Source organism: Dermochelys coriacea, chromosome 4 (assembly GCF_009764565.3).
Source record: "Dermochelys coriacea isolate rDerCor1 chromosome 4, rDerCor1.pri.v4, whole genome shotgun sequence".
NCBI classification, from domain to species: Eukaryota; Metazoa; Chordata; order Testudines; family Dermochelyidae; genus Dermochelys; species Dermochelys coriacea.
This window is the reverse complement of record NC_050071.1, coordinates 114,788,253-114,813,245: the sequence shown is the minus strand read 5'-3', so window position 1 is coordinate 114,813,245 and position 24,993 is coordinate 114,788,253. Positions and strand designations below refer to the sequence as shown.

The 24,993-nt window shown below is 39.5% G+C and overlaps 1 protein-coding gene across 17 annotated transcripts in view; it reads right to left on the bottom strand.

Annotated features, from left to right (window-relative positions):
• PROM1 (prominin 1) overlaps window positions 1-24,993 on the bottom strand; it is a 104,999-nt gene that overhangs the window by 65,217 nt on the left and 14,789 nt on the right. For 11 of the 17 annotated variants that reach the window (XM_043514109.1, XM_043514108.1, XM_043514116.1 and 8 more), the window contains exons 3-4: window positions 5,134-5,192; window positions 481-507 (exon numbers count right to left, since the gene is read on the bottom strand). In XM_043514109.1, coding sequence (XP_043370044.1) covers window positions 481-507; window positions 5,134-5,192 — 86 coding nt within the window. The remainder of the gene's footprint in view (window positions 1-480; window positions 508-5,133; window positions 5,193-24,993) is intronic. The other 6 variants (XR_005292613.2, XM_038399832.2, XM_038399823.2 and 3 more) reach the window with 1 other exon arrangement.

Sequence of the window (24,993 nt, the reverse complement as noted above, 5' to 3'; positions counted from 1 at the left end):
CCCACCAGTGCTTGGGGAATAAAAATTGCTTCACATGCAGTGTCAATAGTAATCCATCATCATTAACATGGTTGTAATCTCTGACCTAATTGACAATCCTAGAATAAACCCTAGGAGACTAGTGATGGTTAGAACTGATCTGTGAATAAGAACAACTAATGTTTTGGAAGATAATTTTGGTTGGATTTTACAAGTCTAATACTTAGCCAAAGTTTGTTAAAAAGAAAATCAGAAAAGATTACAAAGTAACTAAAAATGAATAGAAATATATGTTTTAGTAAGTTACCTGAACAACCTGGAATGTAACCAAATCAAAAGTGGCTTAAATGAAAAAACACCTCCATTTAGAATGACATGAAAAATAGTAATGCATGTTTTGACAGGAGTAATGAATATAGTCCCTGCTAGTTTTGAGGAAAAAAAAAAAAAAAGCGCAAGACACAGAGCACATCTACCAGATACAATGGAAAGCATTATTACCTGAAGAGTCAGGACAACATTTTCTGGCTGTGGAAGTCAAAGCAGATGGAGAGTGTGTATAATGCATAGGCAGCATGCACAAAAACAAATCATGTGAGTAATTAATAATTAACCATAACTGAAACAATGAAAAATACCCAAAATAAAAAAAATAAAAGCCATTGAACTAAAAAAATTGCAGAGAAGCAGTAAATAAGTAAGCCAAATTAATTATTTAAAGAAAATATATTATGTAGTAGAGGATTTCTGATTGCCTTGGTAAGTTAATAGGATTCAGGATTTCTTTATCCACCATAAATAGCACTCAACCTTAAAATGAAAGCAGACCAGTTATTTTTGTATTGACCATCAGTTATATTTCCCCAAGACATTTCAGAGAAGAGGAGGGTCAGATATTGTATTAATGTGCGGTTTCCCAAAGAATTCCAGCTGTCAGAGCTGTTCCACTATACTTTTGATTTTTGAAGTTACAAATTGTTTCGGCATTAGGAGAAGCAATTCCAATTGCAGTTTTCGTGCCTTGGCACATTATACAGAAAGTTCATCTGCACTTTAAAAGTCTGTCGGAAACTTAAAACCTACAAGAGTGGAATGGGGTAAGGAGACAGGGGAGACAGAAGGGAGAAATCTAATTCAACAGGGTCATAAGTGTTTCTGCTACCCCATTTGCCTTTTGAGAAAACAGGGGAGGGAAATTCAGTCACGGGAGTTTAAGAAGCTACTCTCTTCCCTCTTGTTCTCAGAGCTTATGCACAGATTAAAACAAAGAATGTCTTAAAATTAGTTGTTTTTCTGCATCTTCATGTGGCAATGCATACCCAAGAGGGGTTTCCTCTTTTCCTAGTAAGTTAGAAAATAAGAGCAACCCAGCAGTTGTGTGTTGCTATACTGAAAGCGCAGAACTCGCTGAAAAGAAAACATTTCCAAACCACCCAAAGACTTGAAAAATTCCTGACACTTTACTTAAACGTTTTTGCATCAGAAATGCCAATTCATCGAAACAGAAACTTTATAGAGCTGTCCAGATTTGATGGGAGGCTTCTCAGGTTGAGAGGGACACCTACCCCAGAATAAGCAACAGATGAGTGTTTAGGATGCACACCGGCGATGTAGAAGACCCAATTCAAGTCCCTGCTAGGGCTGTCGATTAATTTTAATTGCCATTTTAAATCACACTGTTAAACAACAGAATACAAACTGAAATTAAATATTTTGGATGTTTTTCGGCATTTTCAAATATATTTCAATTACAATGCAGAATACAAAGTGTACAGTGCTCACTTTATATTATGTTGACTACAATATTTGCACTGTAAAAGTGATAAACAAAAGAAATAGTATTTTTCAATTCACCTCATACTAGTACTGTTGTGCAAACTCTCATGAAAGTGCAACTTACAAATGTAGATTTTTTTTGTTACGTAACTGCACTCAAAACAAAATGCAAAACTTTAGAGCCTACAAGTCCACTCAGTCCTATTTCTTGTTCAGCCAATCATTAAGACAAGCACTTTTGTAGCTGGCATTGCAAAGTATACCTGCCAGATATGCTAAACATTCATATGCCCCTTCATGCTTCGGCCACCATTCCAGAGGACATGATTCCATGCTGATGATGCTTGTTAAAAAAAAATAAAAATAAAATACATTAATTAAATTTGTGACTGAACTCCTGTGGGCAGAAATTACCCAGCACATGTTCGTTTTAAGAACACTTTCATTGCAGATTTGACAAAACACAAAGAAGGTACCAATGAGAGATTTCTAAAGATAGTTACAGCACTCAATCCAAGGTTAAAGAATCTAAAGTGCCTTCCAAAACCTGAGAGGGATGAGGGGTGGAGCATGCTTTCAGAATTCTTAAAGAGCAACACTCTGATGCAGAAACTACAGAACCCAAAGCACCAAAAAAGAAAATCAACCTTCTGCTGGTGGCATCTGATTCAGATGATCAAAATGAACATGCGGTCTGTACTGCTTTCAACTGTTATCAAGCAGAACCTGTCAGCATGGACTCATGTCCTTTGGAATGGTGGTTGAAGCATGACGGGACATACGAATCTTTAGCACATCTGGCATGTAAATATCTTGTGAAGCCGGCTACAACAGTACCATGTGAATACTTGTTCTCACTTTCAGGTGACATTGTAAACAAGAAGCAGGCAGCATTATCTCCTGCAAATGTAAACAAACTTATTTGCCTTAGTGATTGGCTAAACAAGAAATAGGACTGAGTGGACTTGTAGGTTCTAAAAAGTTTTGCATTGTTTTGTTTTTGAGTGCAGTTATTTTTTTGTACACAATTCTACATTTTTGAATTCAACTTTTATCATAAAGAGATTGCACTACAGTACTTGTGTTAGGTGAACTGAAAAATACTATTTTTTGTTTTTTTACAGTAAAAATATTTGTAATAAAAATAAGTGAGCATTGTACACTTTGTACTCTATTTTGTAACTGAAATCAATATACTTGAAAGTGTAGAAAACATCAATATTTAAATGGTATTCTATTATTGTTTAATCGAGCGAGCAATCAATCACATGATTAATTTTTAATTGCTTGACAGTCCTAGTCCCTGCCCTGTGATTCTCCCACATCCCCAAATGCCCTGAACACCAAGATATATTGGCCATTCGGAGGAAGGTCTCTCTCTGGTTTTCATGAAAAAACTACAACAGTCTCCATTTCATCCCATTGTGGAACAGGAAAAATTTCAAAAATCTGAAAAAGTTTTGTGGGATGGGAAGCCTGTTTCTGTTCTAGCTCCAATTAAGATGCCCATCTACCCAAACTATGAGATATGGATATTTATTATATGTACTTCCAGAAACTCCATGAAACTCTTATTGGAAATATCATCACATTTAGCTACAATTTATCTAAGGTGGTAATAGCACTGGATATATTTTTCATAAAAACAAATTTTATTCTTCATTGTAAATGGGTACCAAAAAATGATTTAGAAAATAAAAAGTTAATCTTTCTCACAAAAAAAAAACAAAAACCAAAAAAAACCAAAAAAAACCCAAAAAACAAACAACCCCTAAAATCATGGCAGCATGATCAATTGGGTATCTGTGGGGACATCACCTTCTGCTAAGATAAACCAAAAATTGACTGGAACAGCGGTTATTTATACTCTAACATACCTGAGATAGCCACAGGGGGTGCTAAGACAACTACTAAGACAATAGTCTAGTTTAAAATTTATTCTAGTTTAAAATTTGAATTTATTAAGAGGGTTTACTACATAGGATTACAACTGACAGTGGTTTCAAGTTTCCTGTGAATTCTATGAAGTAGCAGGGAATGACCTACGGATGTCACCGACTATCTAAATGCCTCATTCAAAGGGTCAGTCAGTCCATGAAATTCAACCTCTAGACTTCCTTCTATGTATGCAAGGTGTTTTGTTTGGCCCTGCAGCCTCTAATGCATCACCACCAAACAACCCCCCCAAAAGAACTTGTGAGATCGGGAGGAACTTGGTACAGCCTTAGGACAAGTTCCAAACATCTGGATAGTAGGCAAAGGACATCAGGTTATTGGAGTAAGAGGTTCAATATCAGAAAGGCTCCCCAGAAAGGCCTCAGGTCTGTGGGCATGAATCTAGGAACCAGATTTGTTTTCCTGAGCACACAACACCATCCACAGCATGCTCCAATAACCTATAACCTAGCAGATGGTACAAAGTATAATGTCACCAATCTGGGCCCAGTTAAGGTCCTTACTGCAGGAATTCAACCCACCACGGTGCTTGAGACATGGCCCATTGTGCTTGAGTATGGCTCAAGGAAATGAATTAGTAGCACATCCAAATTGGGTTGTATTCCCTGCTGTTGCTGGATATCTTGAGAATGTACACTATTCTAGGGTAACCATGCCATAGGGAGAAGGTAGGGAAAACATGTTTCTGTAATCACTTTAATCTAAAAAAAATATTTTATCAATGGAACGTGGAAACTCAGCTGTCTAAAGGTAGTAACTGGAACCATCCTAGGAACCGAGCAATTATGGTTTTCTATGTTTAAACATTTTTTGGACAAAAGCAAATACTTCTGCTTAACGCAAAGCCAGAGGTTAGTTTCTATGTGACAGATACAATCACATTTTTATAGCTGGAGTACTAGTAAAAACTGCTGCTAAGACTGCTTGAGTAATTCTATTTTAAAGTAAATTTTCAGTCAGTTTTTGGACCTCCCATGACATCAAAAAACCAACATATATAGAAAAAGACAAATATATATTTTACAATAAATATTTACATGCAATCATTGTGTATGTTAAAAATAAGCATTATTATACAGAGTTAAAATGATTCTGGTATCTGAAGACCAGCAGGAATTCCTTGTTCATAACTAGAAACAAAAAAGGGCAGATTTTTACTAAACATGTTGGCTTCAAATATTATTTTTGCACAAAAGATTCCATACATTTCATGAACACTTTCTTACAAAAATTTTCTTAGTATTTTTCAAAAAAGAATTTTACATGGTATTTTATTTGAATACATGGAAATAGTTAGATGTCAATCAATCATAAATCCAATTGTTAGTTTCAATTATTCTTCTCTATTTAAGGAAAAGAGTCTTAATGTTTCAACTAAATTATAAATACACACACTTCCATTACTATGGGTAGACAAATTACCTTTTGATAATCACCCTGCACATTTCCAAACGTCTGCTGTGCTAGCTTTTGGATGAGATCTGAAAATAAGCAAGAACATTCCAGAGTTTTAGATAACATAACTTAGAAAATATTAGTAAATTGCATTGCTGGTTAGGTGGCATAAAACTGAGAACAGAAATCAAAGATGACAGACAAATGTACCCAAGTTTCTATAACTATGGTAGAATACTACATTTTTAAACACACCTGTATATTTTATGAAAAAGTTGAAAGATAACGAGGTTAAAAAGGTCATACTGAGAAGCAGTAAAGTTATTTTTGTTGAGGTGATCTTATGTGCCATAGAGACCAGTGAAATGATAAATCAGATACTAGATTACCTACTACCTAGGTATATTGATTTGGGTGATTTTAATGCACCTTGTTTGTGCCAGGTCAACCATATCTTCGTTGGAAATCACCTAGTAAGCAATTAAGATTTTTATCATAATAATCTTCTAAATTAAATTATATACATACACACTCACACCGCCCCCCCCATGGAACTGTATAACTGGTGCTCAAATATTCCGGTGTGGATATTCAATGAGATTTTTTGGGGGGCGGGGGGGTGGAGGTAAGGGAATCACTGTACCTGCAAATAGAAAAGGAGTATTTGTGGCACCTTAGAGACTAACAAACTTATTTGAGCATAAGCTTTCATGAACTACAGCTCACTTCATCGGATGCATTCAGCGGAAAATACAGTGGGGAGATTTATATACATAGAAAACATGAAACAATGGGTGTTACCATACACACTGTAACAAGAGGTTTCAGAGTAGCAGCTGTGTTAGTCTGTAGTGTCAAAAAGAAAAGGAGTACTAGTGGCACCTTAGAGACTAACAAATTTATAGTCTCTAAGGTGCCACTAGTACTCCTTTTCTTTTTACTGTAAGGAGAGTGACCACTTAAGGTGAGCTATTACCAGCGGGGGGGGGGGGGAAGGGCGGGGGCGGCTGGAACCTTTTGTAGTGATAATCAAGGTGGGCCATTTCCAGCAGTTGACAAGAACGTCTGAGAAACAGTGGGGGGTGGAGGGGGGAATAAACATGGGGAAATAGTTTTACTTTGTATAATGACCCATCCACTCCCAGTCTCTATTCAAGCCTAAGTTAATTGTATGCAATTTGCAAATTAATTCCAATTCAGCAGTCTCTCATTTGAGTCTGTTTTTGAAGTTTTTTTGTTGAAGAATTGCAACTTTTAGGTCTGTAATCGAGTGACCAAAGAGACTGAAGTGTTCAACAGGTTTTTGGATGTTATAATTCTTGACGTCTGATTTGTGTCCATTCATTCTTTTGCGTAGAGACTGTCCAGTTTGACCAATGTAAATGGCAGAGGGGCATTGCTGGCACATGATGGCATATATCACGTTGGTAGATGTGCAGGTAAACGAGCCTCTGATAGTGTGGCTGATGTGATTAGGCCCTACAATGGTTTCCTCTGAATAGATATGTGGACACAGTTGGCAAGGGGCTTTGTTGCCCAGGATAGGTTCCTGGGTTAGTGATTCTGTTGTGTGGTTGCTGGTGAGTATGTGCTTCAGGTTGGGGGGCTGTTTGTAAGCAAGGACTGGCCTGTCTCCCAAGATCTGCAAGAGTGATGGGTCGTCCTTCAGGATAGGTTGTATATCCTTGATGATGCATTGGAGAGGTTTTAGTTGGGGCTGAAGATGATGGCTAGTGGCGTTCTGTTATTTTCTTTCTTGGACCTGTCCTATAGTAGGGGACTGCTGGGTACTCTTCTGGCTCTGTCAGTCTGTTTCTTCACTTCAGCAGGTGGGTATTGTAGTTGTAAGAATGCTTGATAGACATCTTGTAGGTGTTTGTCTCTGTCTGAGGGGTTGGAGCAAATGTGGTTGTATCGTAGAGCTTGGCTGTAGACAATAGATCGTGTGGTGTGGTCTGGATGAAAGCTGGAGGCATGTAGGTAGGAATAGTGGTCAGTAGGTTTCAGGTATAGGGTGGTGTTTAGGTGACCATCGCTTATTAGCACCGTAGTGTCCAGGAAGTGGATCTCGTGTGGACTGCTCCAGGCTGAGGTTGATGGTGGGATGGAAATTGTTAAAATCATGGTGGAATTCCTCAAGGGCTTCTTTTCCATGGGTCCAGATGATGAAGAGGTCATCAATGTAGCGCAAGTAGAGTAGGGGTATTAGGGGATGAGAGCTGAGGAAGCGTTGTTCTAAGTCAACCATAAAAATGTTGGCATACTGTGGGGCCATGCGGGTACCCATAGCAGTGGTGCTGATTTGAAGGTATACATTGTCCCCAAATGTGAAATGGCCCACCTTGATTATCACTACAAAAGGGCCCCCCCCCACGCTCTCCTGCTGGTAATAGCTCACCTTAAGTGATCACTCATTACAGTGTGTATGGTAACACCCATTGTTTCATGTTTTCTATGTATATAAATCTCCCCACTGTATTTTCCACTGAATCATCCGATGAAGTGAGCTGTAGCTCATGAAAGCTTATGCTCAAATAAATTTGTTAGTCTCTAAGGTGCCACAAGTACTCCTTTTCTTTTTGCGAATACAGACTAACACGGCCGCTGCTCTGTACTGCAAACTTGCTGGAGCAAGATCCGTGGGCCTTCACTGCCTATCACTGGCAGACAGATAAAAGAAAGCTTTCATTTCATTATCTGTGTTGCATCTATTCTGAAGCTCAAGGAGAATTAAGAGTTCTGAGGACTGAAGTCCCCAGAACTCTTAATCCAGCATTTTTCGAAAACAAAATCATCATTAGAAATTTTTAGAGGTCATATGATGTCCTCAATAGAATTAGCAGGAATATTTGTGGCTCCCACTTCCCCTCCAGTTTTTGCAGCAGAAATCCTGGGGGGCAGGAAGGGGGATGACAAAAACCCCAAACTTTCACCGACTCTCCAAAATAAAAAAATCTAGAAGGCAGAGGAATATGTACCTGCCTGATTTATGGGGGGAAAATGAAATGAATGTTACTCAGAAAATTGCTTTAAAAAGGAAAGAAAGTGGGTGAGATAATGTCTTCTGTGGACCAACTTCTGTTGGTGCAAGAGACAAGGTTTTGAGCTACGAACAGCTCTTCAATAACTGAAGAAGAGCTCTGCATAGCTTAAAACCTCATCTCTTTCACCAACAGAAGTTAGTCCAACAGAAGATATTACCTCACCCACCTCGTCTTGCTAATATCCTGGGACCAACACAGCTACAACAACACGCAAACATCAAAGGAAAGAAACAAACATGCAATGAGCAAGGCAGCAGTAGCTATTTCTAGCACACCAAGGCAGATGTACCAAGTGAGGAAATTGTGGGGCGGAGGGAGGGATTACTATTAACTCATCCTGTCATAGAAACTGCAGAGTAAATGGAAATACAGGATAGCAAAGCTATTACAATAGCAAAAGCCATATAAGAACATGGAGAGGTTGGTAGCAATAAAAGATGATGAAACAGTTTGTACTGCAAAGCATAAGCATTTGGGGAAGACTGAAAATACTGGAAAAACAGAGCCGAATGCCTCAAGAACAGAGGTACATATAAAAGCTGCCTGGAAGGCAGAGAATCCTATTCAAGGAAAATATTTTGAAACATGGCTATTAAACACTTTAAAATGTTAGCGGACCTCTGATGGAAAGGACACACAGAATTGCAGGAGCGATAAGCAACACACCAAAAGCTACAGTTGTGAGATTACAAACATATTGTTATCAACAACGAGTCCCTGCTGCATCAAAATCAGTAACTGCGGCCAAGGACTCTGGGAAGAGAATTTATATTTCCCAAGATTTTTCAGCTGCAATACAGAACCGCAAAAGCAGAACGTAACCCATTGATGCAACAACTCCACACCAGACAAATTCAATGAACTGACTTAGCCAAACACATTGCAGATTTTCTACAAATACACTACACACCTTTCCCACATCAACGAACACTGAATTTCATCAAAAAAACTTCCATATCTAAAATAAACTAGGGACCCACCTGGTGCATAGAAGTGTAATGTAAATTCCTTATTTCTCTGTAGACAGACGTATTTTATAACAACCAACAATGGTTTAAAATTTTTCTTTATCCTTTTAGTGTAGTAATTGATAACAGATAAATGAGAGCCAGGAACACTTCTGGAGTGGAGGAGGTACTTTAAGCCAAAGTTTTATGGGAAGAGTGGATTTATTTATCATCATAGACTTGCACATGCCCCATTGTTTTATTAAAAAAATGGGCCAGATCCTCAGCTGGTGTAAATTGATATAGCTCTACTGAACTAAATGAAGCTGTGCCAATTTACACTGACTAGCTGGTCCTTTATTTACAGAGCCCAGCCTTGGACCATCCACTTATACAAATTACAATCAAGATCTCATGCAAGATTAGAAAAGCTCTCTGAATAAATACAAAAACTTCTTGAGAATAGCCAATAATGGGAAATCAGCTTTTCACAAGGACTGATTTTATATTCTGAACATGGGGAAGTATGGGCCTAGAAAGGATATTGGACTCTGCAATAGGCACAAACAGGTTTCCCATACTTGCAAAAAAAAGTTTCAAGCAAGCCACGGCTGTTCTACCTGCAGCTAAGAAACTGCATTTAAAAAAAAATGTTGAAATTAAAAAGCTGCTGGTACTGCATCCTACTGAACAGTGAAAAGACCCCCCCCCCCGTAAAGCTAATGCTGTTATGTCAGCAGCTAATAAAATACTAGTGGACCCTAACTTAAGGAAATTTCATAGTAGAGCTGGTCAAAAATTTACTAGTGGAACAGTCTTCCATTAGAAAATGCTGAATCAACTCTAAAAATTTTGATAAAAAAATAAAGCCCTTTTTTAATATTTATATTACACAAATACCTAATATAAAAGTGAAAACAATCAAACCAGAAGCACTTTGATAAGGTCATTTTGATATTTCTAAAAAAAAAAAAAAAAGTTTCAGAATTTTAGTTTTGTGGGAAATTTTAAATTTTTGTTCCCATTGGGGATGATAGGAGATTTCAAAACACCGAAATTTCCTGTGGAATGGAAATAAAGTTTGACAACCAGTGTAACTTCGTAGGCACCTTTGTCTTCTGGAATAAAGGATTAAATAGAAGTCAGCCAAATGCCATATGTTTAAAGAAACAAATAAGAAAAACAGAAGAGTCAACTAACTTATTTCTTATTTTAAATGAATTTGAGAAGGCTCCAAATTGTGGTTCTGAATCACAGAAATTTTATTCAGCTAGACACGATTATCTCACTATTAGAGCTGTCAGTCAAGACTGATGGAACCAATTAGGAAATACTACGAAAAATTGATGGAGAGAATAGTTTTTCTAACTGTGTAAATTACTGCATACACTACAAAGCAGGCCCAACAGAAACAAACTAACTATCTTTAACTTCATGATCATCAAGATTAATATGTATTATTTAGCAATTAGTCCCTTCAAGTAATTCGGCAAACTATGCATTAAATACTGTATGAAGTTCAGATTTCACTCCATGTGTTGAGCTATTCACCAAATAACATGAACACTACTCTAATACTACTTTTCTCTATTTTTAGAAAGCTCATTACCTCTGCATTCACTCTTGGTAAGGTTTCCAGATGTGCCACAGACTACTAATCTTCTCTGACCAGGTGTCAGTCATTTATGCAAACAGCTATCTTCTCTAATATTTTAGAAGTTCTTTGATATCAACAGTAGTAACATCCATCATAATGACCTTATTTGATATTAAATGTGGAAGTCATTAAACATTATACTAAAATGTGCATTCAGGAGCAATAGCATCACTGTTGTAAATTTTTGATAACACAAGTCTTATTCCTACCACGTGACAAATCTTCTTTCTACATTTTACACTGTTCTCTGGAAGTCTATAAAATGGAAGGATTCCGCAACTTGAACATATTTATCGAGTCCAATTCTTATTTCCAAAATAAAACTAACAGGAAGGCATTGTGAAAAAGCACGATGACCTCTATTTACAAATTAACTGGATTCATTTTTAAGTCCGTGACTGAGCAGATGTATGCATTGTTTCATATGACCAGTAATCCAAGGCTTTAACATAGAACCCATTTTATCACTGAGCCTTAAAGAGCTTTACTTTATAAGGCTCACTTACAATACTAATTACGTTAGTACATTACTCAGTCTCTTTCCTGCTTTCCACGCACATTCAAGATGTCATCTGCCCTAACAGACAGAACTATTGACTTATTACACCACCATCTTACTGATACTAGCACCTTCTTGCAGAGCTTCATATGTGGTGTGAGTGTTGTGTAGATGTTTCTAGGTACATCTGTTCAACGCTGTAATACTCAGACCATAAAGGTTGTTTCTTGGCACTATTCAACGGACAGGGATGGCAAAAGAGATTAGAGACTTAACAATAAGCCATCTGGATATTAACCAACACCACAACAAACTGGAACACAATTCCCACTGCCAGGAAAGTTTTACAGGACTAGGTGACAGAAAAAAAAAGCAAGCAAACAAACAAAAGTTGGGACAATACAATTGGTAGGGGGTCCATTTAAATTGCAGAGAAATCACTTTTTTTGCAGCTTGGTCAAGGCAGAAATAATTGCATTGATGTGATATTTGCTATTTATGCTGTGATCAACCCACGAAAAAGTGTGATTTCTCCGCAGTGTTTCTCAAACTAGGGGCACACGACCCAAAAAGGGGGTCACAAGCCTCTCATTGCTACGCTTATTTCTCTGCTGCTGCTGGTCGCACGGCCTGAACCTGGGTGGCAGGAGAGCAGCGGCTGCCGCCCAGATGCCCAGCTCAAAAGGCAGTGCTGCCACCAGCACAGAAGTAAGAGTAGCAATGCTACAGCACAGAAGTAAGGGTGGGGCCAGCAGCTGCCATTCTCCACTCTGCCTTCAAGGGCTGGGTCGCCAGAGACCAGATTTCATGGCGGGAGACCATATTTCATGATCCATGATGCAATTTTCACAGCAGCAAATTTGGTAGATCCCTAACAACTGGGGATATTCTTCTTCTTCTGAGCGCCTACAAAAAGAGCGCATTTAAAAAAAAATTAATTACTTTGGGCCAAATTCAGTCCCAGTGTCACTCCAGTAAAATCAATGAAGTTGCGCCAAAATACATTTGCCCAATTATGCTTAATACAGAATATTAGTCCCCGATTCTGCAAAGTAATTAAGCATATGCCTAATTTTAAGTGAGTAGCACCTATTACTTCAATGGGGCTATTTAAATGCGTAAGTACCTTGCTGACTAAGACAATGATGGAAAACTACATCATGATAAAGTTGCTCACCACTTTAAGAGTGAGAGCATTTTAACACTATTAATGCATGGTATTTCATAGCATAACTCAAGTCAACAGGATTACTCATATGATTAATTAAGCATGAGCTTAAGTGCTTTTCTGAATTGGTGTCCATGTGAGTACATTTAGTGTCAAGATAAGTAATTCACAATGTTTAGAAAATTTACCTATTAGCATGAAATGAATGTATTATTGCTACTTCCAACTCATTGTTTCTTTTTAAAAAAGATGACTTGTAAAGGTCTGCCCCAGATTTTAATGCAAACTTTCAAGATTAATCAATGCACAGAAAGTTTCATGCTGATCACTGGAGATATCAAAAAAATAGCTAGTGATTTCACAGAAAAGATAAGTGGAAGTTCAGTTTGTCATCAATTAAAGTCTTTGTTTTGACTTCATGGACTGATCCAAAGCCAACTGAAGTCAGTCGGAATCCTTCAGCTGACTTCAATAGGAGTTTCAGAGTAGCCGCCATGTTAGTCTGTATTCGCAAAAAGAAAAGGAGTACTTGTGGCACCTTAGAGACTAACAAATTTATTAGAGCATAAGCTTTCGTGAGCTACAGCTCACTTCATCGGATGCATTTGGTGGAAAAAACAGAGGAGAGATTTATATACACACACACAGAGAACATGAAACAATGGGTTTATCATACACACTGTAAGGAGAGTGATCACTTAAGATAAGCCATCACCAACAGCAGGGGGGGGAAGGAGGAAAACCTTCCATGGTGACAAGCAGGTAGGCTAATTCCAGCAGTTAACAAGAATATCAGAGGAACAGTGGGGGGGGGGGGGGGGGGTGGGAGGGAGAAATACCATGGGGAAATAGTTTTACTTTGTGTAATGACTCATCCATTCCCAGTCTCTATTCAAGCCTAAGTTAATTGTATCCAGTTTGCAAATTAATTCCAATTCAGCAGTCTCTCATTGGAGTCTGTTTTTGAAGCTTTTTTGTTGAAGGATAGCCACTCTTAGGTCTGTGATCGAGTGACCAGAGAGATTGAAGTGTTCTCCAACTGGTTTTTGAATGTTATAATTCTTGACGTCTGATTTGTGTCCATTCATTCTTTTACGTAGAGACTGTCCAGTTTGGCCAATGTACATGGCAGAGGGGCATTGCTGGCACATGATGGCATATATCACATTGGTAGATGCGCAGGTGAACGAGCCTCTGATAGTGTGGCTGATGTGATTAGGCCCTATGATGGTATCCCCTGAATAGATGTGTGGACAGAGTTGGCAACGGGCTTTGTTGCAAGGATAGGTTCCTGGGTTAGTGGTTCTGTTGTGTGGTGTGTGGTTGCTGGTGAGTATTTGCTTCAGATTGGGGGGCTGTCTGTAAGCAAGGACTGGTCTGTCTCCCAAGATCTGAGAGAGCGATGGCTCGTCCTTCAGGATAGGTTGTAGATCCTTGATGATGCGTTGGAGAGGTTTTAGTTGGGGGCTGAAGGTGATGGCTAGTGGCGTTCTGTTGTTTTCTTTGTTGGGCCTGTCCTGTAGTAGGTGACTTCTGGGTACTCTTCTGGCTCTGTCAATCTGTTTCTTCACTTCAGCAGGTGGGTATTGTAGTTGTAGGAATGCATGATAGAGATCTTGTAGGTGTTTGTCTCTGTCTGAGGGGTTGGAGCAAATGCGGTTATATCGTAGCGCTTGGCTGTAGACAATGGATCGAGTGGTATGATCTGGATGAAAGCTAGAGGCATGTAGGTAGGAATAGCGGTCAGTAGGTTTCCGATATAGGGTGGTGTTTATGTGACCATCGCTTATTAGCACCGTAGTGTCCAGGAAGGGGATCTCTTGTGTGGACTGGTCCAGGCTGAGGTTGATGGTGGGATGGAAATTGTTGAAATCATGGTGGAATTCCTCAAGAGCTTCTTTTCCATGGGATGATGAAGATGTCATCAATGTAGCGCAAGTAGAGTAGGGGCATTAGGGAACGAGAGCTGAGGAAGCGTTGTTCTAAGTCAGCCATAAAAATGTTGGCATACTGTGGGGCCATGCGGGTACCCATCGCAGTGCCGCTGATTTGAAGGTATACATTGTCACCAAATGTGAAATAGTTATGGGTGAGGACAAAGTCACAAAGTTCAGCCACCAGGTTAGCCGTGACAGTATCGGGGATATTGTTCCTGACGGCTTGTAGTCCATCTTTGTGTGGAATGTTGGTGTAGAGGGCTTCTACATCCATAGTGGCTAGGATGGTGTTTTTAGGAAGATCACCAATGGACTGTAGTTTCCTCAGGAAGTCAGTGGTGTCTCGAAGATAGCTGGGAGTGCTGGTAACGAAGGGCCTGAGGAGGGAGTCTACATAGCCAGACAATCCTGCTGTCAGGGTGCCAATGCCTGAGATGATGGGGCGTCCAGGATTTCCAGGTTTATGGATCTTGGGTAGCAGATAGAATACCTCAGGTCGGGGCTCCAGGGGTGTGTGTGTGTGCGGATTTGTTCTTGTGCTTTTTCAGGGAGTTTCTTGAGCAAATGCTGTAGTTTCTTTTGGTAACTCTCAGTGGGATCATAGGGTAATGGCTTGTAGAAAGTAGTGTTGGAGAGCTGCCTAGTAGCCTCTTGTTCATACTCCGACCTATTCATGATGACGACAGCACCTCCTTTGTCAGCCTTTTTGATTATGATGTCAGAGTTGTTTCTGAGGCTGTGGATGGCACTGTGTTCTGCATGGCTGAGGTTATGGGGTAAGCGATGCTGCTTTTCCACAATTTCAGCTTGTGCACGTCGGCGGAAGCAGTCTATGTAGAAATCCAGGCTGCTGTTTCGACCTTCAGGAGGAGTCCACCCAGAATCCTTCTTTCTGTAGTGTTGGCAGGAAGGTCTCTGTGGGTTAATATGTTGGTCAGAGGTGTGTTGGAAATATTCCTTGAGTCTGAGACGTCGAAAATAGGATTCTAGGTCACCACAGAACTGTATCATGTTTGTGGGGGTGGAGGGGCAAAAGGAGAGGCCCCGAGATAGGACAGATTCTTCCGCTGGGCTAAGAGTATAGTTGGATAGATTAACAATATTGCTGGGTGGGTTATGGGAACCATTGTTGTGGCCCCTTGATCCCGAGTGAAGAGGTCCACTCAGTCTGGAATCTAGGCTACTGCTCCTTGTTGCCACATCATTGCCAGATTGTTTTGCTCCCTAGCCAACTACTTGGCTTTCAGCACCCAGCATAGCCCTTTATTCCAGCAGCCCCCCAATCAGCTCTAGTTTTCTACTACCTCAGTCAGACAAGAGTCCCTAGTGGCAGGGGCAATGGCAGAAGGACCCCGCACAGAGTGGGACAGGTCCCCCTGCATAGGTCATTTCTGCCCTGCTTACGCCAAGGAATCTTTACCCTCCTCGAGCAAGGAGAAAGTCTACAAGACTCAGCCCTCTCCCAGGGCAGACCCCAGGCAGGCAGTCCACTTGGTATGGGAAGCACCTGAGCTAAGGCAGGGATCCAGATGGGGCAGGTTTTCCCTCTTTCCTCCCTGCTTATGTTCCTTGTAGGCCTGTGGATGCAGTGTCTACACTGCAATAGGGAGTGCGTGTCCAAGCCTATTCCTCCCCACACTCCAAGCTCCAGTGGGTAGGGACTCTGGAGCTGGTAAGAGAGCTTACTCCTCTTCTCACATGGTCTCCTTCAGGCAGTTTACACCCATTTTCCTGAAGGATGATGGAATTAGGGGTCTATCCTCATAGTAGCCATGATCCTTTGGCATGGTCTCTCTCCATGCAGTTGCTAGCTTCATTTTCAAGGTTAACTAGTTTCCTTAGAGATCAGGTCGTTCAGTTACCATTCTTTTGCCCCCCTCTATCAAAGAAACTCCTTACTTAAAGTGTAATCCGGGCACTACATTCTTCCTGCATAAAACCTGGAAGTTTTGTAAATCAGGCTTATTACAGTACTGTTCAAAAGTACAAAAAAGAGGGAATGGACTTGCATGAAAGAATTACTTAATAGTAGAGATACATGCCTTGTATTTCAAAGCACATACCCTTTATGAGCTAGCCACATCTTGGACAGAAAAGGTAGAAATCTGGCAATTATTCCTCACTGTCATAGGACATTACAGAACTGATGTTTGCAGACATAACTTTTGGGTGCATGTTCTGAAATCCAAGACCACACCTCCTAGTTCTCTCTCAGGAAGAATGTCCAGGGTTTTCAGAGGGTATGCTATAACCTGTGCTGTGTCTAGTTTGTTGGGCTTCTTGCAGGAAACTAAGATATTCGTCCTACCTAGTAAATTGCCATTCTCCGGAGGAGCCTACCAGCATGGAAGTCCCACTTGAGTACTCTGTATACAGTTGGTTTATCTAGTAATGTATTTCAGAGTTCTCCATTTTGAATTAGAGACTGAGCATAAGGAAGCTTTGAGTGGAGCAAAATGAGTCAGGACTGCTGGAAGGGTGGCTATAATGGGATTAAAAAAAACTAGCAGTTAGCCAATTGACAATAGTCTTTAAAATAATTCAGATAATTGTAAATAACTTCCCATATTCACATATTTTAAATGCTATTAAATAAACTCATGCAAGTTGTAGGAAAACGTGCCTCTTATGCTACATTAGTATGTTTCATAGAAACCCAACAAAAAACAATGTTGTGCTGCCCTAGGGGATCTTGGAAACCCTCACAATCACCACCAAACTGATTCAATGCTCAGTGGACTTAATATTTGTATTAAGGATGGGAACTCGCATTGCCAGATTTTAAACTCACTCAAACATCATTAGCTCACCACAGAATGAAGCAGCTAAAAGTTCAAGCATTTCTCCCTCTCTACTCACTCAACTGAACAGCTACTTCCTGACTCTCAATCTGCTTCTGCCCCTTCTCACCACATCCAGCATCCAGTCTCATGCCCTACTCTTGCTACTACTACATCAGAGATATCCCCAAATCCCAAAATGCAGATCCGTCTTTTACAGTAGATGCAACACGTAAAATGAATCACAGGGTAAGTGTCAAGTAAGTGCTTACAAAAAATAGCAAGCTTTCAGAGTATATATTGCTATCTTTGTAGCTGAACAGTTAAGGCACTGAACTATCTGCCAAATTTCAAAAGAGTTGTATAAGAATATCAGGAGCACAGCTGGGATGGTGGGAAAATAGGGTTGAGATGCAGTGTGGAATAGGAGATGGGGAGTACAGCAAGCGTGAGTGTGACAGGGAACTGTGTGACTGCTATTGGGAGGGAGAACTTTATCAGAAAGAGTTTTCAGCATAACAGCCGTGTTAGTCTGTATTCGTAAAAAGAAAAGGAGTACTTGTTGCACCTTAGAGATAGGCTTTTGGTTACAAAATGCAATGTATTTCATAGAAATGTTGAGGTGTGATGCAGCAAGAGTAGCTGGGTGAATAGGAAGCAGTAATGGGGAGTCAAATTTAATAGATCCCTCTTCTCACTAGCAAATCCCATTGAACTCCTGAAGAGACAAAATACAATTTATTAGCCTACAGACACACTCCTGTTCAAGGAAAATTTAACTTGTACATGCACAAGAGGTCCTTATTTTCCAAAAACATAGATGGAAGCATGGTAATTTTATAAACAGAATGGCCTCAAAGTCTTATTATTAACCAGGAAGCGGAACTAAGCAATTTAAACCTCCATTCTCCCACAAAAGTTCCTCAGTCTTTACAGCTGCCAAGCACTGGGCACACTCGCATTATCTACCTACACAGTAATCCACACAAGCAAAATTTTTTAAAAAGCATAGTCAAACCAAATCATTCAAAAAACAAAAGCCATTATGTTGATCGTCAAGAAAATGGGACACAGAATAAAAGTTTTTCCTTTGAAAATAACCTTTTCAGGGACATGGTGATTGTTCTTCACTACCCAGAAAATCCTTACTTGTTGCAAATTTGCAAAAAAAAAACAAAAACAAAAACAAAAAAAATTGCTGTCAGAAAAATCTTTGTTTGTATTATGTATACAGATTTTTTGAGCAATGTCAAGAGGGATGTCAAGAGGGATGCACTTGAAAGAGTGTTCTATACAGAAATTACAGTCAGTCATTTTTAGTAAGACATTTTTAAACTTAAACTAAACCATATTGTTTACAGCACTATAATTATCCATCACTATATATTTTTTGTCTGTTGTGGCTATATATGGCCTCTTCTAGGCCACCATCTGGTAAAGATTTACAACAGATTAGGGGAAAGGGTTCAGCTCAGGATGCTGTACAGGATTGCCTGTTTTAACCCCCTGCAGATGCTGAACAACTTGCTGGTACTTTGTGGTTCACATGTCCAAGGTGTACTGGAGTGACACTTAAAATAATCTCTTTAAATGTTTTAAACACACACATGTATAACAAAGATGGTAAAGTGTCAGATTTCCAGCTCCCTCCCTCTCCTCTCAAAAAATGTTCCAATATATTGTAAGTAAACTGAGAATATGAAAGCAGAATTCTCTCCTACTCTAACATGTGCCTATGGCAACATGAATGAAGACAATTGGAAGTGACACAGGAGAGCTCTACTAGTATTGGTTTTTAATTAATTCAACAACTGGGTTTTTGGCAACCACATTATGGTCTCAGAATTCCTCCTCTGTATTTGCCATTTCTCTGCAAGGGACAGTATACTCCATATGCACCTGAACCACTAAATATGCGATGGTTGCAGAAGTATCATAGGTCACAGATTAAAAATGATAAACATTTGAGCTCAATCAAATAAAATCTGAATTATGCTGTGCCTTCTTCCCCCTCACCTCCATCCCGCTCAAAACACAACAATAGGGGCAAAGTTTCCTTGTTTCCTTTTCCTTATGAAAACAGAGTACTGTACATGGTTCCAATTGAAAAGTCAGGAGTTGTTTTAGTACAAGTTGTTTAACCAGGTACATAACATACAGTCTACAGCAGATATCACTGAGGCAAACTCTCAAAATCAGGTGGTTTACAAGAAGCTCAGCAGATACTTTTGACAGAAAAGAAAACCCCAACTCCAGTATAAAGAAAGTTTCCAGGATTTCTGTTATGGTATTGGCAAGGAAAGATTAATACATGTAGAATCCAATTAATCAGAGTTAGATTAAGTCTCCTGGAGTTCTATGTTGGAGAATGTTGGCTTTCTTGCTAGCCCACCAGCTTTGATGAGGCCACACACACATTGCTCCTTAAAGTTGTTTGTTCTGTAAAGGAAAGCTAATAGTAATTTTTGACCCTCTGGGTTTTACCCCTTTAAAGCCTGCCACCAAGCTCATTCTAAAATGGAGAAAGACGCTGTGGAATCCAAAACTCTATTTACCTGAAGAGTTGATTTTTGCCAACCTGTCTTTGTTGTTGAAAAAACATGACTGCCTACTTCTATTCAGCAGACTTCTTGAATGGTGAAGAGAAATCAATGCTAATACATAGTAGTCTGACTAGTGTCTATTCCAAACACACAAAAACAACAAAAATGTATTTTAGTTGATAAGAATTGGAAGCAATTTACAAAAAGGCTACATCTTAAAAATATACTTAAAAATAATTTTTGGCACTTATATTCTTTCAAAATCTGGGACTTTTTAAATATTTGAGTTCTCAAGAGCAGATGAAGTGCAGAATATTTCTGCTATTTTTCTCTATTAAAAATAGTTAACTGTTACTTTCCAAATCTATAGTTTTAGCTAAAAAAGCAGAGACAAGCATAGTGATTATTCTTGCTTATCAAAGACAAAGCATAAATTTTAGAAAGTTATTTCCACACTTATCAAAATCCTTATTTCATTAAATGTGTTATGAATATTGCAACATTTTCTGACTTGGATCTGAATAGCTAAAAAGGACTATGACATACATGACAGTCTTTAAAAATTGGAAAGCAAATTCTACTGAGGAAAATAGAAAGGAGCATAAACTCTGCCAAGTCAAGTATAATTAGGCAGGCCAAAAAAGATTCTGAAGAGCAACTAGCAAAAGACACAAAAACTAATAGCAAAATTTTGTTTAAGCACATTAGAAGCAGGAAGCGGGCTAAAGTATCAGGGGGTGGAGGGTCTGAAGGCCCCCTGGATGATCAAGGTGCTAAAAGAGCACTCAAGGAAGAAAAGGCCATTCTGGAGAAGCTAGATTCATAGATATTAAGGTCAGAAGGGACCATTATGATCATCTAGTCCGACCTGCTGCACAACACAGGCCACAGAATCTCACCCACCCATTAATTTCTTGCATTGGTCTTCACTGCAGAGGTTGTGAGGGAGATTCCCACACTGGAGCCATTCTTTTTAGCTGACAAATCTGAGGAACTATCCCAGATTGAGATATCAATAGAGGAAGTTTTGGAACAAACTGATACATTTAACAGTAATAAATCACCAGGACCAGATGGTGCCTAAGAGTTCTGAAGGAACCCAAATATGAAATTGCAGAACTACTAACTGTGGTATGTAACCAGTTGCTTAAAATCAGCCTCTGTCCCAAATGACTGGAGGATAGCGAATGTACAAATTTATTATTTTATTAATTCTTTTTTTAAGGCTTCAGAGGTGACCCTGTTAAGCCTACCTCCAGTACGAAGCCAACTGGTTGAAACTATAGTAAAGAACAGAATCAGACATATAAACATGATTTGTAGAAGAGTCAAGATGGCTTTTGTAAAGGGAAATCATGCCTTACCAACCTACTAGAATTCTTTGAAGGGTCAAACAAACATGAACCAGGGTGATCCAGTGGATACAGTGTACTTGGATTTCCAGAAACCCTTTGAACAAGGTCCCACACCAAAGGCTCGTAAGCAAAATAAGCAGTCATGGGAGAAGAGGGAAGGTCCTTCATGGATCAATAACTTGGGCCTGGGCTACGCTGGGGGTGGGGGGATGGGGGGGTTCAAACTAAGATACGCAACTTCAGCTATGCTATTCACGTAGCTGAAGTCAAAGTATCTTAGTTTAACTTACCTAGCCGCCCTCACGGCAGCGAGTTGACTGTGGTGGCTCCCCCGTCGACTCCACTTACTCCTCCTGCCGAGGTGGAGTACAGGTGTTGATTTGAGGATCAATTTATTGCGTCTAGACGAGACACGATAAATCAATCCCAGATAGATCCATCACTACCCGCCAATCCAGCAGGTAATGAAGACATACCTTAAGCGAAGTGATAGGAAACAAAGGGTAGGAATAAATGGTCAGTTTTCAGAATGGAGAGAGGTAAATTGTGGGGCCCCCAAGGATCTGTACTGGGACCAGTGCTGTTCAACATATTCATAAATGATCTGGGAAAAGGGTAAACAGGGAAGTTGCACAGTTTTCAGACAATATATAATTATTCAGGATAAGTCCAAAGCAGATTGCAAAGAGTTACAAAGGGATCTCACAAAACTGGGTGATTAGTTAACAAAATAACAGATGAAATTCAATGTTGATAAATGCAAATTAATGCATATTGGAAAACAATCCCAGCAGAACATACAAAATGATGGGATCTAATTTAGCTGTTACCACTTAAGAGGTCTTGGCATCATCATGGATAGTTCTCTAAAAATTTTCTTGTCAATGTACAGCAGGAGTCAAAAAAGCTAACAGAACATTAGGAAAGGGATAGATGATAGAAAATATATCTTAATGCCACTATATAGAGCCAGAATATGCCCATACCTTGAATACCGAGTGTAATTCTGTTCGTCCCCCTCCAAAAAGATATATTAGAATTGGAAAAGGTACAGAGATGGGCAACAAAAATGATGAAGGGTATGGAACAGCTTCTATGTGAGCAGAGATTAAGATGACTGGGACTGTTCAGTTTGGAAAAGAGATGACTGAGGCGGGATATAATAGAAGTCTATAATCTCATCAATGGTGTGGAGAAAGAGAATAAGGAAGCGTTATTTACCCCCTCACATAATACTTGAACCAGAGTCATCCAACAAAAATTAATAGGTGGCAGATTTAAAACTACATAAAGGAAGTACTTCTTCACAGAATGCAGAGTCAACCTGTGGAACTCACTGCCAGGGGATGCTGGAAAGGCCAAAAGTATAATTTGCTTCAATAAAGAATTAGATAAGTTCAGGAAGGATAGATCCAGCATTGGTATAACCCGCATCTTCTGGCAGAAGTTCCCACTGGCTGGATCAGATGACAGGGGGATGAATCACTTGATAATTGCCTTGTTCTGTTCATTCCCTCTGAAGCACCTGGAACTGGCCACTGTTGGAAGACAGGATACTGGGCTAGATATATGGCCATTCTTATGTTCAGTATTTCAAATACATCCCAGGTCAACAGCAACTGAAAAGTCGTCATCTCACAGCCGTTTACTGGCCTATGAGAGATCAGCGGATAGTCTCAATTCAGTTCCACACTGGCACTCTTATTAGTCACTTCTGCCTTTGACAACTTACAGAGTAGTTTAGAAATATTTATCATGTGTAAGACACCTATATAGTAGGTAAATATCCCCATACTATATTATAGATGAGGAAAAGTGAGGCTTTGAGAAAAGTAAATGACTTTCTTGAGGTCACACAGCAAAGTCAGCGTATTAACTAGGATAAGACCAATAAATTTATACCACAGTGTTTCATAGGCCAATCACTGTCGAACCTCTTTTTAGTGAGCCCATCGTACAGCCCATTGTACTTAAGCTACATATAGCTGTGAACAACTTTTTAAATTTTTTCTATTTTGCCTGTGATAAACATTATCCTGGCAAGAGTTCACCTTATAAAAAGTTATACCTCATAGATATTTCAGTTACCGACATATATATTTCTTGCTAAAAATCTAAATATCCTCTGAAGAGCTCTATATTTTGGGGAACAAAAATCAGTATTTTAACAAAATAAATTCACAAAGGGATACAAAAAGCTATCACAGATTCAGAACAAACAACGTTGTCTGAGACAAAAGCACAAACCAACGTACATACTCAATGTATACTACATGCAGACAGGGGACCAGGCTGGGGTAGAATGGCACAATATATCACTGCATGCAGGTTAGGCATGCCCAGCTAGCATGGGTATAAATAGCTGTGTAGATGGTGAGGCATCACTTAGCCGATTAGAGGAGAGTGCCCTACATGCTGAACCTGCAGGCTATACACCTTACACAGCGTTCTACACGCTGAAGCCATCCCTGCCACATCTACACTGCTATTTTTACTCCTGCTGCCTCCCCACTACCAGAGCCCTTCCTCGTCACAGAAAAAGGCTCTGTACACCCCTGCCCACCCCCCAAAAGTGACCACAAAAAAAAAAAAAGAAAGAAAAACTTCACAATCTACAACCCCCAGCTGTCTTTTGTGCAGGTTAAGCATGCCCTGACCAAACCAATTGGACAGCTCTTGCAGGCAAGACAAATGGAGGATCACCTAGTTTGAGAATCTCAGAGTTTAGGGGATGGTGCTCTCAGAATTTAGGCAGTTACCACATCATTGCCAGCCCTTGATACGCAAGTTATTTTCATCCAATATATCCACTGAATATAAAATTGGTGCACATTACAGTACTTTATTACATAGATCTGTATTCTGACCAAGTTACACTACCACAACCTGTGAGGTGTAACTTGCATCACTACTGAAATTGATCCAGAGACTTGCATGCAGGATGCTTACACTTCCAGAGCACATGACTGGGCTAACAGGATAAAGAGACTGCCTGCTAAATACAGACTTTAGGATTGTTATCAGTCAGAAAGAAAGTCCCAGATGCCACTTTGGGAAACATCAAAAATGACTTACTCTTATGTAAAGAAAACTGAATACCTGAACTCATAACTTTTCGGACATTTCATACGTCTCTCTCTATTGTTTGTCCTATGCGAACAACATTCAATGTTATTTACAATTAGAATTGGATATGAAGACTTAATTTGGGAATAATTGTTGACTGATCCCAAAAAAGGACCCTGAATTTAGACCTCAGAGAAGGCAGAGTCAGACACTCAGTAACAGTCAGGGCCATGCTCTTGTTCAGAAACCACACAGTTGTATAAATTGCCCAGCTATACATGTTTTGTAGTGATTAGCTAGTAGCAGGATTTTACTACTCCTTTTTAAAGCTACATCATAATTCCAACCACCGCACTGGAGGAGAGGATGAAGGCACAGGATCATATGGCACACTTAACGGGACTGTGGAGTGTCTGCACACTTTTGTGACAATTTGGACTGAGACAATATAAACGGAACAGTCATCTCACCAATTCTATAACAATTGGTTATTCTATAACAATACTCAGGGGATCTAAGTTTTCTGTGCAAAGGATCCAAAGACGTTTAAAGTCTAAGGGCAAAACTTAGCTTTCAGATCTGTACAGCTGGTTTCAACTTCAATATTATACTTTCCCAACATGCACACATCTCCTTGGATATCACTGGAATGTCGGAATGTCTGCACAGATAAAGACAGTAAAGATCCACATTTTTGCCTACTCTTTGGCTGAAACTATACTTAAAAGAAATGTTTATTGGGTATGCACAAACTAATCAATTACTATACAGGATAAGGATGCCTACTACTTTCCCACGCCTTGTAACCTATTGCTTAGATCAGCCTCTGTACCAGATGACTGGAGGATAGCTAATGCAATGTCAATTTTTTTAAAAAAGGCTCCAGAGGTG